The sequence below is a fragment of the Pelodiscus sinensis genome, chromosome 8, assembly GCF_049634645.1.
Source record: "Pelodiscus sinensis isolate JC-2024 chromosome 8, ASM4963464v1, whole genome shotgun sequence".
In the NCBI taxonomy this organism is placed as follows: domain Eukaryota; kingdom Metazoa; phylum Chordata; order Testudines; family Trionychidae; genus Pelodiscus; species Pelodiscus sinensis.
This window is the reverse complement of record NC_134718.1, coordinates 32,689,611-32,706,023: the sequence shown is the minus strand read 5'-3', so window position 1 is coordinate 32,706,023 and position 16,413 is coordinate 32,689,611. Positions and strand designations below refer to the sequence as shown.

The following is a 16,413-nucleotide window of genomic DNA, read 5'->3' as shown; positions in this document are numbered from 1 at the left end:
TAGCTTGAAGTATTTAATAATTTTAATTTATTTTGAGGGCTCATTAAGTTCTGTGAACAAGTGTTTAGTTGTAATTATTTCACATCAGACACAGACTAATGTGTATAAACTTCAATTAGTGATATGGCATAATGCCATTTCTACAGGGCTATCAGTATTCAGCACATTAAGTAACCTACATCATATTAGGTGATAATTTACATTTATCTAGTGCAGAGGTGGGCAAGAATTTTTGAAGGGTGGCCACTTCAAAAATTTCTAAAGTGATCATGGGCATCAGGTGGAAGGGGCGGGGCCTTTAAATAGCAGGAGCTGAAAGAGCTCACACCTCCTCTGCGGCTCCCAGGCAACATATTAGCAGCTGGACGGGATCTGAGAGCCCTTTCAACTCCTGCTATTTTAAGGGCTCACACCTTAGCAGCCACCAGGAAGGCACGAGCCCTTTAAATAGAAACAGCTGAAAGGGCTGGTAGCTCCCTGCCCCTCCGCTAACACATTGCCTGGGAGCCTCCGGGGAGGCATGAGTCCTTTTAAATGCTATTTAAAGGGCTTGCACCTGCTGGGCAACTAACGTTGTCTAGCAGCCTACTGGCAGGTGCTAGGTGGGCCAGATATGGCCTGCTGATAGCCTCTTGCCCAGCTTTCATTGATAATTGTACATACAGAGCCACTAAAATGCAGCCACTTCCAAGGCAGAGGATTGTAACTGACACACAGCTCACTGTATGGCAGTAAAGAGTGGGGAAATTCTGGCCATGATATTGAGGCAAACACTCAATGTTCCCTAATTTTTTTTCTATCCAAGTGTGGAATAAATGTTGTTATATGTACTGGATATATGCATGCTGCTGGCTGTGGGCAATTTGCTAATTAGTTGAGCAGCACTTCAATCTCTCCTGGGTGGATGCCCAAGTACTCAGTTGCAAACACCTGGGTTTACACATTAACGGCCCCTCTTTTTACATGGAATGCAATAAAAGCAGACATATCAAAGACTGTCCTCTTTCTCAAGTTAGCTGCAGTGAATCTATTTATCTCAAAGAAACAAAAAACAGAGTTGACCCTTTTTGGATTTGAATCTGTAGTTCCACAGAGTTTAGGTCAGAAGTTGGCAATCATTTTTGATGAGGGTAGCACTCCAAGATTTTGGAAAGTGGTCAAGGGCTGCACTCTTCCATGATATTAATGGAGGAGATGTGGGGTCTGGGATGGAGGTTGGGGTAAGGGTTTGGGGTGCAGGAGGGAGAATGGAGTTTGGGAAGGAGTCTGGGTGAAGGAGGCAGTTGTGATCTAGGGCAGGGTACCGGGGTGCAGGGTTTTGGACTATGACGTATGGCAGGAGGTGGTTATGACCTAAGGCAGTGGACTGGGGTGCAGGAGTTTGGGTTGTAACCTAGGGTAGGAGGGGATTGTAATCTGTGGCAGGGGACTAGGGTGCCAGATCTGAGAGGGGCGCAGAGCGTTTGGGTATGTTGAGGGGAGAGGGGCTGGGCTGCCAGAGGCAGACTCTGGCCAGGAGACTTACCAGCCAGCAGCCCAACCAGTCTGCCTGCCTGCAGAACTAAATGCTGAGAAGCTTTAAGCTCTGCAAGCCAGCCTGCCTGCCCCAACGCATGCACAGACTGCACAGCCATGTGATTGTGTGAATAACTAAGCTGGCAGGGAAGAAGCTATCGTGCTGTGTGTGTGCTGCCTGTTATTCAAACAGGTAGTTCCCATTGGTCAATTTCTGGCCAGACATCAGCCAATGGGATTGTGCTAGGGGGTGGGAGTTAAGCCTGAAGCCTCTCCCCTCTGGGCTCTCAGTTTTTAAAGAGAAACAGCTCTGCAGCCTCTTTCCTGAGCGGTGTGTGGGGCTGCAAGACAAACAGGGGAGCCTGCCTGTGGCTCCCCGCAACGTCCACGAGCCAGATCTGGTGGCTTGGTGGGCCTGATCCGGCCCATGGGCCATATTTTGCCTAGGCATGGTTTATGCGATATGGATACTTAGACCTTCCATCCACAGTTCCTCCAAACTACATTGAAAGAACAGATCACAGCAGAGCCACAATTGACAATATTAGTGCATTTGTATAAATACGGGGCATTATCTTAAATGGGAGCAGGAGACCCATGTGTTCTCATGAATTTAACACATTATGCAAGACAAAGACCTCAGTGGTACAAAACAAAAACACAAGCATGTTGTGTTCCCCATTGCCAACTGAAGGACTGTTTTGCCTATCCTTGCATTCTTCCATCCTAGATAAGAGAGGGACAATGCAGAAGGCAAACAGAAAAAAACAACAGGGCAAGTGGAGAGCTAGTCAACTGAACAGTTTTATGTATTAAAACGTAGTGAACGTTAATCTTCTTTCATCTGAGCACATCACAAATTCTTCACCTTGGTCAAATATTGTAAAAAATATTCCATCAAGAATGCTGTGATATAGGTGGTATTCCTGAAAAAAATGTGGAACAGCTCTTGTGCAAGAAGGGGTTTTTGCGCAAAAGCCTCTTGTGCAAAAAGGAGCCTAATTAATTATGCCTCATTTGCATATGTTTTTGCACAAGAGGCTAGAGCGTAGACATAGCCTGTATGTATATTTTTATTTGTATTCTATCCGATTAATTTGCATAGCAACTTGCAAAGGACATTAAGCAAATTAAAAGACATAGTCCCTGCCCCAAAGAGTTTACATTCTAACCTGACTAGACAAACATTCCACGAAGCAAAAGTAAGGGTTCCATGAGAACCTGGCACTCCCCCCAGACAGAGACAAATTGTGGCGGGGCTTTTTTTTGGGGGGGGGGGGGGGAGGAGGAGGAGGTGAAATTGCAGGGCTGGGGGGGGGGTGGGGGAGGGAAGGGAAGAAAGGGGCTCTGCTTGGAATCTATGGGTTCCTTGAAATTCTTTCAAGCCAAAAAGGGTCCCGTGGCCAAATAAAATTGGGAAACACTGCACTAGAGAGTACCCTGTGATTAGGCTTTACACAAATGCATTGGCATTTCAGATACTCAAATGAAACCTGTAAGGCCAAGTTCATCTCTGCTCTAACTCCACTGACTTCAATGGTGTAGGAATACATTTACACATTGGCCAGATTCATCTTTTTGCTACAGCTCTGTTGCATTGGATAAGCTGATGCAAAATGGCCATATGGCATGCAGGCCCTCCAATTGTGAGGGCATATGCATACTTCTCTGTGCCTAGCTCTGCAGCTTTGTACCACCTCTGAAAGTCCCCCATTCTTGCATTCGTACAGGGCCTAGGAGGGCACAGAGTGGTGGAAGTGACTTTCGCAACTGCAGTGGCTCACTGGAGTTGGGGGGACAAATTAGCCCTGAGGCCTACACTAGCCTATGCTGCAGCCTGAACAGGCCATTTTGATTCCTGAGTATTGGAGACATGAGGGGTGCGTCTAGACTGGCAAAAACTTGCCAGCTGTCTACACTGGCCGCTTGAATTTGCGCAAGAGCACTGATTTTGTTTTTATGGGTCTGACAACTTTTTTGTACATATGAAGGAAAAACAATCCTATTCCATTTTAAAGTTTGAGAATAGGGGTAGAGAATTTATCAGGAATGAAGGAAAGAACATGGCAGCAGAGCTATACTGAAAGCAGAAATAGACCTATCATCTACCCATCCAGATTGCTTTCTTTTTACAATTAAATCTTTTGACTTGTCTGTACCTAAAATGACATTAAGGATTCTAAATTTTTATATATTCTGTCAACTTTATCAACAATAGTTCAATGACAGCAAAATGTGAAACAGAGCAGTTACCTTCTAACATTTCTCCAGCTCCTTTAGGGTACGTAAAGAGGGCTTTCCGTGGTGGGGCAAGGTCTGAGACACTGAACCCAGATCCAGTTACAGAGCTTCCACTGACTCCACCAGCTGAAGAGGATGAAGAGGAGGCTGCCATTTCTCCCTTTAGCTTAAAGGTAACAGAGAAAAAGTTATTTTTTCCTTCTGTAAGTTGTGCTAACTCCATAGCACAGCTTTTTGCCTTCAAAGAGCTGGATTCAAATTGATTCACATTATAGCAGAAAATGTCTGGTGACTTCTATCTTTGTCTTCCTGCATCCACATCCCAATTCTCCCATAATACTTGGTACCACTGGTTGTCCAATTGCAGGGGGTGATAGGTCACGAGTAAGGTCCACAGAGAAAGTTCAGTGGTTAAAGTTCTAGACCAGTGGTTCTCAACCCACAAATTGGGATTCCAACGTGGGTCATGACTCCATTTTAATAGGGTGGCCAAAGCTGGTGTTAGATTTGCTGGGGCCCAGGGCCAAAGCCAGAGTCCCATTGCCCAGGGACAAAACTGAAGCCTCATGGCTTCAGCCCTGCATGGCAGGGCTCAGGTTACAGGTCCCCCGTCCTCCCCGCAGCTTCTCTTCCCTACAAGATAATGTAGTAATTTTTGTTGTCAAAAGAGGGTAATGGAGCACTGTTCTAGACTAGTGGTGCGCAACCTTTTTTCATTTGCAACTCCCATGCTGCGGGGAAAATTTTGTTGAGCCAAAAAACCCACAAACCTCCCCCCCATAAAACACCGGGCAGCTCCCCTGCCACTCTTCCCACACCCGTTACGTGTCTGTCAGGCACCAAGCTGGGAAAAGCAGAAAATACCAGCCAGATCACAGCGCTGCGACTCCCCAGGAAGACAGCTGTGAACAAAGGCAGTCACGACACGAGTTGTGCACCGCTGTTCTAGACTGTGAAAATATAAAACAAGTAATTACATGACTGAGAACCACTTGCCTTTATTAGCTGTCTTTTTCTTTTAAACGTAAGTATTTTCTAGGTGGAGCTATCCTAGGAAGAACTAATATTTAAAGGCCACATTGAGGCTATATTCAAACTACAGCAGATTTCTTAATATAATTTAGTATAAAAATGCAGTTCATAATTTTACCACATGGTGGCACAAAACATGAAAATAATGCTCAATTGCACAACGGCCTTGGCAAAACCTGCTATATTTAATCTTTGTATAAGACTTATGAGCTTCACAGAGGATTGAGGGCAGCATTGGCCCTAAGTTGTAGCCTCACTCACAGTCCCTCTTCCTAGAATCAGGGATCTCTTGCTGCACTTCAATGGACTCACAGGAGGAAGATTTTTATGAGGTCTATGAATTAGTGGAAGAGGCACGGTCAAAGGAATCCATCAGGCGAGGAAGGCAGTGCGGGGTAGGGACTGATAAAGACACCTTGGTCCACTCCAGGTGGACCTTTGGCAGCCCCTCTGCTGTACTTGGTATCTCTTCTCCCTCCACATCAGGGATGTTTCTCCTTTTCTATTGGCCCAGTGTCCGCACGTCCTTCGCCCTCAGGCGCTGCACTGAGTCGTACTGGCCCGCGGTACTCAGGCACCAGCACTACTGGAGGCCCCAGGCGAGCCCCCCTGGGCGGGGAGGGGGAAGCAGGCACAGGGGCGGGGAGCCGAGCCCAGCTCTCCCGGCGATATCCGTGGAAGGGGCTGGCTGCCAGGGCCCTGGGAACAAGAGCGGGAAGTGGAGCCCCGCCCCTAGCGGGGGGTGCGGCCACAGGCAGCTCACCCCGCCGACACGCACAGCGCCTCAGAGCGGCTGGTTTCTAAACGGCGCCTGCGCGCGGACAGCACATGCGCTGAGCGACAGCTAGCAACCGCCGGGGGGGGCACTTCCCCCCTGAAACTGCCCCCTCCTCCTGTCCCGTGGCGCCCCGGCTCGCCCCAGCCGCCCTCACCCCGCCGCCTCACCTAGTACGCAACCGGCGCGGCGAAGGCGGCCTAAGTGCGTGCGCGTTACATGCTGAGCGGGCACGAGCACGCACGGCCCCGCCCTCTGCAACGTTGACCGGGGGGGGGGAGAAGACCAGCTCCGGGACTGTGAGGTGGCGCGGTGCCGGGGAGCCGCCTGGCCTTCGTCAGCACGGGGTGGGGTAGAGCCGCTGCTGCTTGTTCGGGGCTGTCTCCCTAGGCCCTGCCGCCCTAGGTGAGTGGCGCCCCCCGCGCCGGCCCCACCCTCAACGGCCCAGAGTCACGCGGCTTCCAAAGCAGCACGTGCGAGCGGCGCGTCGCTACGTGCCCAGCGGCTGCCGGGCCCGCTGCATCTTCCCTGCCATCTCGCCCCCACCAGAGCCGATGGGTGGCAGCAGCTCTAGGAGCCTCAGGGATCTTTTGACAGTTGATGATACCTGTGTCCTGTGTCACATTTTAAAGCCCTGCTCCCTCACCGTGCAGCACAAATCCTGCCCGCTTGACTCATGCCAGCACCCTGCTCGCTCAGTACCACCGCTTTGCTACGACTCTGGCTGCCTCGCCCATTGAGATTGTAACTCTCCAGAGTACTGTGTGTCCCTAGCAAGCACAATCGGGCCTCCGGCTGGGGTGGCCTTGATGTGTTGTAACACTCCAGAGGCGCATCATCACCCTCTGCCAGAATTGTAATTGCTAAATGGGATGTGCCCCTCATGCCCTTTCCCTGTTCATCTGGGTGGCCTTCCTGCACCCTCTCCGTGTTCTTTTGCATGGCCCTGAGTGTTCCCTGTAAGCTTTGCCTATGTGCAATCACTTTTCCCTCCAATCCCAAGAGCTAGGCATTTAGTTTTGTATTTAAAAACTGAGATTCTTATATAGGCTACGTCTAGACTGCAGGCTTCTTTTGGAAGAAGCTTTTCCAGAAGAGATCTGAAAAAACTACTTTGGAAAGACCGCGTCCACACAGCAAAAGCACATTGAAAAAGCATCTGCTTTTGAAAGATAGAGTCCACACTGAATGGTCCCTATCTCACATTTAAGCTGTGATTACTATAGATGGAGTGGCCACCAGGGCACCTGTGGTTTTTCCTCTTTCCTCTTCTTTTGAAAAAACTCCCTCTTCCCCATCCACACATGCCTTTGGCTTCTTCCTCCTAGAAAGAGGTTTACCAATGTTGGAAAACCTCCTCTGTTCTTTCTATTTTTTTGTCAAAAGAATGCGATTTCAGTGTGGACACAAGTGAAATTATTTTGGAAAAACGGCTGTTTTTCTGGAAAAAACTCTGTAGTGTAGACATAGCCATAATTACCTCTAGGAAGCTCAAAATATTGTGAGACTACTGAAAAAGTATTTGTGGACTTAGATCACACTGATTTTATATTGTTAAAATACAGAGTAAAGGTTTCTGACAAAGGATAAATTCTCAGTTATGAAAATTAATCGGAGGAGGGAATGAACATTCATCCTTAGCATTCAGTTGTTGTCTATACACAGTTCTAGTGAGTTCTAATTATGTGCAAGTTTAGACACTATGACAGGACAAGGTTAAATTTTGGAGGTGCCTGAACTTTTTATGTATCTTCATATGTTTAGGTTTATTTTTAAGTTTTAACTGAATTTCGTAGGTATATAATGCCTGGCTTTTGGATAATTACATTATCCCTAAAATATAGTTTACCTCACATTTTTATTGATATTTCAGTCTTAAGTCCATTGTAAAATAGCTTTTTGTCAGGGAATTTCCTTGTTTTTTAATTAAAAATGTCATACATGGACTCTAAGCCAGAAACTCAGAGTATGTTACCATGTAATATATGTTTCTAATCATTTGAAGATATGTAGTTGCTTTGTTTTGCCAGCACAGTGCAAAACAACTAAAAATGAACACAAAATATTTTCTTCTTCATGCCAAACAAAATTTCCCCTCCCACTTGTTCACACAAGGAACTTATTTTCCCCTTATTTCCTGGACTATTTGTTCAATAGATCTGGAGCAGTGGGTTCCTATCTTTTCAGAAGTTAGGATTAAAAGTCATTTTTATTATTTTTTGTAATCAAAAGTTTATCTGGGAGTATTGTCCTCTGTTAAAATGGCTGTCATCTCCCATTGATCTCTATCATCCTGAAGCCACAGCAGCCATCAGGAAAGATGGAGACTTCTTGTGCTTTGTGGAGGCAGACACAAACCCATTGATAACAGAGAGAGAGAGAGAGTGTTCAGTGGCTTTGCTTCTTTTGAGAACAGAGGGAAATTGGAATAGTTTTGAAAAAAGACAGTTGTGTGGAATTATCTGTAGTAGATCTTTGTATTTTTCAAAAGCTTTCAGTTGTGAAGAGTGGGGAAACATGAACTTCTAATTCTAAAAAAATTAAAATGTGTAGCATGCACAACATTTCAGTGAGCTTTTAATTATAACAGGAATTTAAAAGATTTTATGGTGATTATTAGGGACTCGAAGTCTGGTGTTGGGAGCTAGATCTCTTACATTGCTTAAATTTTTCAGTTTTATTTATTTTTAATTGTTACACTAATCAAGTCTATTTGTAAATTCTTTGAAAATTATTTCTTACTGAAAGATTAAGTGCAGTAATATTGGGGAAGAACCATTGTTGCTGTATTCATGCATAACAAAAAGACTGACTCCTTTGTTTTAAGTGGGAAACTGCCTTAATTACAGTGTCTGTACTGATGTCTGCATGGTAGAAAATACATATAGGAAACCTGGAGATTTACTGTTTCTATGGAGATGTCAGCAGAATTATTTTTATTTCAGCAGGGTACCATGATTGACAGGATGAGCTCAATGGATGTTCTGCGTCCAGCACTAATAAGGATTGGCGGGCGCATTTATAGGAAAAATATTATTCAACAACAGACCTATCCAAATGAAGAAGAGGATGATTTCTATGCAGGTAAGAGCTAATATGTGGGGGCCAGTCTAGTGTTAATATATTGCAAAGTGGGAAATCAACATTCAGGACTCACAGGGAGTTAGCAAATTCAGTCTCAGAACCTGTGGTAAGCTTCTTGTGGGATAAAAGGATCTGTCCTTATTTCAGGACTGTTGGCATAGTCTTTGGAGTGAAGAAATTCTTCATTGTTCTCTAGGAATCTTGGCCAAGAAGCAGAGTAATTTCTGGTTACAATATGCTTGTTGAGAAGATTGTGAAATTGACTTGCTGGCTAACAGTTAATTTGTTGACTGAAATAGTAAAACAGACATCAGTTGTAAAAAGTCTTTTATGTAAAATGATCAGTAAAAACATTAAGACTTTGTAGAGAATATTTTTCCTGTTTGTGCATTTCCTTGGTATTTTCCACAGTGAGTTTAATCTCAGAATTAATAGGACTTAGTCATTTACTACCTCCCTAGAAGTGCTTAGGACTTTTCGATGTTGGCCCTTAAATGGGTGTCACTTGTGACTACTTACTGTGGGTTTTGAAAGGTATCACCTGCCTACATGACTAACTGTTCCTTTTCTAATTTGATATTTTCACCTGTATGTGTACCATATTTGGTGATGTTTGCATGGGTCCTTGTAAATATAGAAAAGCTCAAGAATATCTGATAAACATCTGACACTTGTTGCATGTAGAAAAGATTGAAAGAACTGGGCAAATATGTTTTTTGCCACCCAAACCCATCCCTGTTCACATTAGGGATGTAAGCGAGTATTGAGGTATCTACTTGCTCCCCCCTTTGCTGCCTCTATACCTTGGTGCTGCCTGCCCCACTCCCCCTGCTGCTGCCTCTATCAGAGGTGGCAGCAATGCGGGAGGGGGATGGGAAGCTGATGGCACAGCTGGACCTGGCGCAAGCTGGGACTTAGCAAGCCTGGCTCAGTCCCAGCTCGCACCGCTCCAGGAGCTACCCTTGTGGAAGCTCTGCTTTTTAAATGAAGTAAGAGCTGGGCTGCTTGCATGCCCAGCTCCTATTACAATTAAGCTGCAGTGGGGATAGCTCCTGATCCAGGACTGAGCTGGCCTTGCTCAGTTCCGGCTTGCGCTGGGTCAAGGAGCTACCCTCACTGGGCCTCTGCAGTTTAAATGTAGTTGGAACTGGACTGCCTGTGCAGCTGGCTCCTACTACAATTAAACTGCAGAGCTGCAGCGGGGGTAGCTCTTGGATCCAAGGTTAGCTGGGACTGAGCAAACCTTCCCTGATCGACTAATCATGTAATCAATAAAAATTTTATCGACTACACGATTAGTGAATTACTTTCCTCTTAACATCCTTAATCCACATTGAGCTAACCAAGTTTGGTTGAAAAAACAATTACTAAATTGTCCAATGGCTAGAGGTGGATCTTTATTTCCTCAGACGCTTCGTTCTCTCTGAAAAGGTCAGTGGGTAACCACTCAGGCAGAATAATTATTTAAAAATTTCCTGGTGGGTCATTGGGCTGTTTTGTAAATTGCAGCCTATAGCAAGCTAAAAGTGCTATTTTTTTCAACCCCCAAAAAATTAAGATTTAACATTAGTGTCATGATTTTCTGAGCAGGTAGTAAAGTAAAATAAAAGCCAATTCTTGGCTGAGGTAGAAGGAGCTAGTTCTGTTTTTATTTAACCTTGTGAGAAGAAAGCCAGTGAGAATGTTGCATCACATAAAACACTTTTCAAAGTGGTTTGATTTTCTACATTGTAGACTCTGGGGATCCTACAGATGAGCCCTGTGATACGTTCCTTGTGGAAGAGACTGAGAGAGGTTTCCAGTGTGCAGTGGAGGTTCCCAGTCCACTATACAAGTGAGTCTACATATTGTTTTATTTTAATCCTCTTTTTCAGAAGAATGTATTTGGGAGGTGGGATTCTCAGAGGCAGCTATAGATTCTATCTCTCTCAAATACTTTCCCCTTTGTGGAGAGCTCTGTGTTGTGGGGAGAGAAGAGGTGTAGATCCCATTCCAATGAATCTGTTGCACATTCGGCACTGGTCTCTCACTTCGATGGCAACTGCATCCTCTGTGCTTTTTTGCTGATAGCAATTTTTTGAGCATCTGCTCTTCAGGATATCAAGGCAAACAAGGAAGATGGAAAACTGTGGGAAGAAACTGGGGTAAGCAGCCAGGCCAGGGGAAGCTGTGAATGCTCTGTGAGAAGGCAAACTCAAGATGTGTGTGCTGCTAACTGAATATCTGAATTGAAATAATGTAATACTCAGAGTATGTCCATACTTTGAGCTAGCATGATGAAAATGGAGTGTAGGCACAATATGTGAACAGTGAGAGGGGTTGAATGATATGGTAGTTTCAGAGGAACTCCCCTGCAAGAATCTCCTCTTCCACCCCCCAACACTCAAAGAAAGAAAAGAATAAAGCAACGAAACCTTTCCCAGAAAAAGAAAATCGTGACTTTTGTGCATAATATTTTTCTTTATAGGTATATAATTGGAAAAAAAGGAGAAACCAGGAAGAGACTGGAAACAGAGACTCGAACTTCCATCAGCATTCCCAAACCTGGAATAGAAGGACAAATTGGTAAGTTTTAATGTGCCCAAGATGAACATACTGGTCTCTCCTCCCCCCCCCCCCTTTTTTTTATAAGAACTGTGAATTAGGAAACTGCTTTTCTATTTTCAGCTCAGACTCTGGAACCTTGTTTAATTCACTTAACTTCTCTCTTCTTTTCTCTTTCTGTCTGACCTCTGTAAAGTGCTTTAACACCTGTTGATTAAAAGTTTTATTTAAGATCTTAATCCCACTTACATTTAAGCATTTTAATGAATGTAAACTGGTGAGGAGTGCCATTTAAGTCAAATGTAGGAATAGTCTAAAATTAAGTACTGTATATGTGTCACTGTCTGCAGGGTTTAAAGTGTAAGTACTTTAATAATTATTTTTATATTAATAGGGAGGCATACATACATACAAAGTCATCTTCTCTCGTTGTGTATGTGAAATAAACTTTCTTTAAATGCACTTTAGGTCATTATAAAGCAGTCTTATTTTTTTTAAGTAGAGGTTTTCTAATAACATTTGCATTTTTGTTCTCGTTTCTAGAATTTCACAGTAATGTATACTCCTGTTACACTAGGTTTTATAAGATCAAAGATTATCATAGTGCTCATAACATGGTGCACTTTGTGGCTTCAGAAAAAGAATGGAACATGTGAAGTAGAATGGGTGTAGCATGTTATGGGCATTTTGATAGTATAGTGCCTGATGTCATAGTAATATACAAAAATGATAAAGTTTTTCATAGTATTTAAAATTCCCTGCTGGTCAGTACTGTTGAGAAGTTCTAGACCAGAGGTTTCTCAGTCAGTGGGTTGTGAGCATCTGGGAGGTCATGAAAAGCCATCAGGAGAATTGTGAGGCTGCGAAAAATTCCCTATTTCCACACGCCATTTTCTTTCAAGGTCATATACTCTCTTTCAACCTGTCAAATCACATACAAATGGTAGATAACTACAGTTATTATAAGGGATAAGTTTTTTACTCTCTGTTTTAATAAATATAAAGGTGTCATACAACTGTTTGATTTCAAATAAAGGGTTGTGAATGTTTCTCAACTTTTCAGGTTATGTAGACATTTCAAGAGCAACCGGACTGAGAGAATCTTTCCCTTTGTTGGCCTCACAGACCAATTAATACTTTAGGGACTAGGGATGTAAATGGTTAACTGTTCAACTGGTAGGGGTTGGAGCATCTCTCTACCCATACTGGGCAGGGCATTGCTCCAACCCTGCTGGGCCCACTGCAGGTAAGGGCTGCTTTGGCTGTCTGGAGCAGCCTCTGTCTGTGGCAAGCCCAGCCTAGCTCTGCCACTGCAGGTTACATACTGGATTTCCAGGAATGAGGCTGACAGGAGCTGCTGACCCCGCTCCCAGGGAGGCTTCACTGCGGGCTCTGAAGTTTAAAGTTTATATAAACTTTATACGGGTTGAACCTCCAAAATCCAGCACTCTCTAGTCCGGCAACATCCATGGCCCATGCTCCTGAATAAGAGAGCCCAGGAGCCTAAGGGCAGGAGGGCCAGCCAGGTGGGGCATTAGGGTTGGAAGCCCAGCTGGGGGCAGCGTGGGACTGGGTCCAGAGCCCCAGAGCAGCTTCCAGCAGACCTGTGGCAGTGCAGGGCTGAGGCTGGAGCCCTGTGTCAGTGGGGGCTGGGGCTAGAGCCCTGTGGCAGCACAGGACTAGAGACCCTACAGCAACCCCACGGCTACTATAAGGTGGGTGCATAACTGGCTGGATAACCATTCTCAGAGAGTAGTTATTAACGATTCACAATCCTGCTAGAAAGGTATAACAAGTAGTGTTCCGCAGGGGTCTGCTTTGGGACCAGTTCTGTTTAATATTTTCAATAACAATTTAAATATTGGCATAGAGAGTACGCTTATTAAGTTTGCAGATGATATGAAGCTGGGAGGGGTTACAACTTCTTTGGACGATAGGGTCATTAATTAAAAATGATCTGAACAAACTGGAAAAATGGTCTGAGGTAAATAGGATGAAGTTTAATAAGGACAAATGCAAAGTATTCCACTTACGGAATGGGAAGTGATGGTCTAGGAAGGAGTACTGCAGAAAGGGATCTACGGGTCATAGTGGACCACAAGCTAAATATGAATCAATAGTGTGACACTGCAAACATGATTCTGGGATGCATTAGCAGGTGTGTTGTGAGCAAGACACAAGAAGTCATTCTTCCACTCTACTCTGCACTGGTTAGGCCTCAGTTGGAGTATTGTGTCCAGTTCTGGGCACCGCATTTCAAGAAAGATGTGGAGAAATTGGAGAGGGTCCAGAGAAGAGCAACAAGAATGATTAAAGGTCTAGAGAACATGACCTATGAAGGAAGACTGAAAGAATTGGGCTTGTTTAGTTTAGAAAAGAGAAGACTGAGAGGGGACATGATAGCGGGTTTTTTTAGATACAGGCAGTCCCCGACTTACGCGGATCCGACTTATGTCAGATCCGCACTTACGAACGGGGCTTTTCTCGCCCCGGAGCTCACGGGCGGCGGGTCGCCACCCGTGTCCTCCGGGGCGAGAAAAGCTTCTCCCGGTCTTCCTGGTCTGCTGGCGGGGTCCAGCAAAGCCGCTGGACACCCCCCCCCCAGCAGACCAGGGACACCCAAGCAAAGCCGCCGCCTGGGCGGCTTTGCTCGTTTGCCCAGGAGCAAAGCTGCCCAAGCGGCGGGACCCCCGCCACCTGGGCGGCTTTTCTCCTGTCCCCCTGGTCTGTTGGGGGAGTCCAGTAAAGCCGCTGGACACCCACAGCAGACCAGGGACACCCGAGCAAAGCTGCCGCCTGGGCCGCTTTGCTCCAGGGCAAATGAGCAAAGCCGCTCAGGCGGCGGCTTTGCTCTTGTGTCCCTGGTCTGCTGGGGGGGGTCCAGCGGCTTTACTGGACCCTCCCCCCCGGCAGACCAGGGGGACAGGAGCAAAGCCTTGGAGCACACCCGCAGCGGGACAGCCCGGGCGCGCTTGAGCTGTCCCCCTGCCGGCGTGCTCCGCGGCTTTGCTCCCCGTCTCCCGACCAGCAGACCAGGGAGATGGGGAGCAAATCCTCGGAGCACGCCCACAGTGGGACAGCTGCGGCGCGCCTGGGCTGTCCCGCTGCGGGCGTGCTCCAAGGCTTTGCTCCCCATCTCCCTGCAGACCAGGGAGATGGGGAGCAAATCCTCGGAGCACGCCAGCAGTGGGACAGCCGCGGCGCGCCTGGACTGTCCCGCTGCCCGCCTGCTCTGCGGCTTTGCTCCGCGTCTCCCAGGTCAGCAGACCAGGGAGACGGAGCAAAGCAGTGGAGGACTTGGGCGGTCCCGCCACCCCCGTCTCCCTGGTTTGCTGGGGGGGGGGGGGGTGCAGCTAGTCTCCTCCTCCCCTCCCCCCCCCCAGGAGACCAGGCTTTTCTTGCCTAACCCTGGAGTAGAGCAGCTGGGGGCTGCTGGGTTGGTCCCGCAGCACCGCTCGGGACCAACCTGGCAGCACCCCAGCTGCTCTGCCCCAGGCGTCCTGATTCAGCCGCTGCTGGTCAGTTTCAGCAGCGGCTGAATCAGTACGCCTGGGGCAGAGCAGCTGGGGTGCTGCTGGGTTGCTCCAGTAGCGCTGAGGAGCCGCGCTACTGGAGCAACCCAGCAGCACCCCAGCTGCTCTGCCCCAGGCGTCCCCAAGTCAGCCGCTGCTGAAACTGACCAGCGGCTGACTACAGGAAGCCCGAGGCAGAGTTGCTCTGCCCCAGGCGTCCTGGAATCAGCCGCTGATCAGTTTCAGTAGCAGCTGACTTGGGGATGCCTGGGTTTCTTAAGTTGAATCTGTATGTAAGTCAGAACTGGCATCTAGATTCAGCCGCTGTTGAAACTGATCAGTTTCAGCAGCGGCTGATGCCAGTTCCGACTTACATACAGATTCAACTTAAGAACAAACCTACAGTCCCTATCTTGTACGTAACCCGGGGACTGCCTGTATTTAAAAGGGTGTCACAAGAAGGGAGAAAAATTATTCTCCTTAGCCTCTGAGGATAGAACAAGAAGCAATGGGCTTAAACTGCAGGAACAGAGGTTTAGGTTGGACTTTAGGAAAAACTGTCTAACTGTCAGGGTGGTGAAACACTGGAATAAGTTACTTAGGGAGGTTGTGGAATGTTTATCTCTGGAGATATTTAAGAGCAGGTTAGATAGACATCTGTCAGGGATGGTTTAGACAGCTTTGGCATTTCAAAGGGGCAGCCATGGAGCCCAGGGTCAGCTGGGGATTCCCCAGCTGACCCTGGGCTCCACACAGCATTTCCCCAGAACCCAGGGTCAACTGGGGAATCCGCAGCTTACCCCAGGATTCGCGCGGCATCCAGTCCCCCTGAGTCCCTCTGCAGTCCCCTTGAGTCTGCCGCTGACCCCGGGCTCCCTGGCTTTGAAATGCATAAGAGCCCCCACTGGGCACTCTGGTATATTTCAAAGCAGGCACCTGAGTGCAGCCTGGAGTCAGCGGGACTTCCCACTGGCCCCAGGCTGTACACGGGGTTCCGCATTCCTCCTTTGAAATGTACAAGAGCGCCAGTAGGGGAAGTGTGGAAGTGCCTATCTAACTAGTCAGTTAACCGCAATTTAACATCCTTAAAATAAACTAGGCTAATAATACTGTAGCTAAATAATTATCCAATAGAATCTTCAATGACTGTTTTCTACGGTGCCTAATACAATGGGCCCAAAGCAGTTGAACTCTGTAGGTGTTATGTAGTATAAATGCCTAATAATAATAATGGCAATAGAGAAATTATTATTGGAATTCTATTTGGTTGTCTTTTGAGTCTTCTAGAATGTATTTCATATTCTTAACTTGTCAATATCTTGCAATATGGACATTGTTAAATGCTTAAGTACAGTGTAAAAATCCATATCTTTTTTTAGTTAGTTCTTGGCTTTCATGGTCATCATAGCAAAATGTCACCAATTTGTATAGATTTCATCTAACTACAATTAGTTTTTTGCTTTTTTGCTTTTAGTGATTACTGGACAGCAGCGTAGTGGTGTCGTTTCGGCCCGAACACGGATTGATGTTCTTGTTGAGAGTTTCCGCAAGAAGCAGCCATTCACACACTTCCTGTCCTTTGCTCTCACCCAGCCTGTGATTCAGGAAAAATTTCTGCAGTTCAAGGAGGAAGTATTGGAGAAATGTTCTAAGGTAGGGAACCATGATGTTTGGAAGTAGCTGATGTAAAAACGGACACTCTTCCCCAAG

At 46.4% G+C, this 16,413-nt stretch overlaps 1 protein-coding gene across 12 annotated transcripts in view; it reads left to right on the top strand.

Moving 5' to 3' along the window:
• The window catches only part of ASCC1 (activating signal cointegrator 1 complex subunit 1), a 94,317-nt gene that overhangs the window by 25,081 nt on the left and 52,823 nt on the right, over positions 1–16,413 (top strand). For 7 of the 12 annotated variants that reach the window (XR_012905606.1, XM_075934994.1, XM_075934993.1 and 4 more), the window contains 5 exons: positions 3,787–3,929; positions 8,509–8,647; positions 10,382–10,481; positions 11,115–11,212; positions 16,178–16,356. Coding sequence is in view for 11 of the 12 variants with exons in the window: in XM_075934994.1 (XP_075791109.1) it covers positions 3,787–3,929; positions 8,509–8,647; positions 10,382–10,481; positions 11,115–11,212; positions 16,178–16,356 (659 nt within the window). In the remaining variant the exon portion in view is untranslated. Of the gene's footprint in view, positions 1–3,786; positions 3,930–5,078; positions 5,969–8,508; positions 8,648–10,381; positions 10,482–11,114; positions 11,213–16,177; positions 16,357–16,413 lie in introns of those variants that run through there. The other 5 variants (XM_075934991.1, XM_075934998.1, XM_075934997.1 and 2 more) reach the window with 5 other exon arrangements.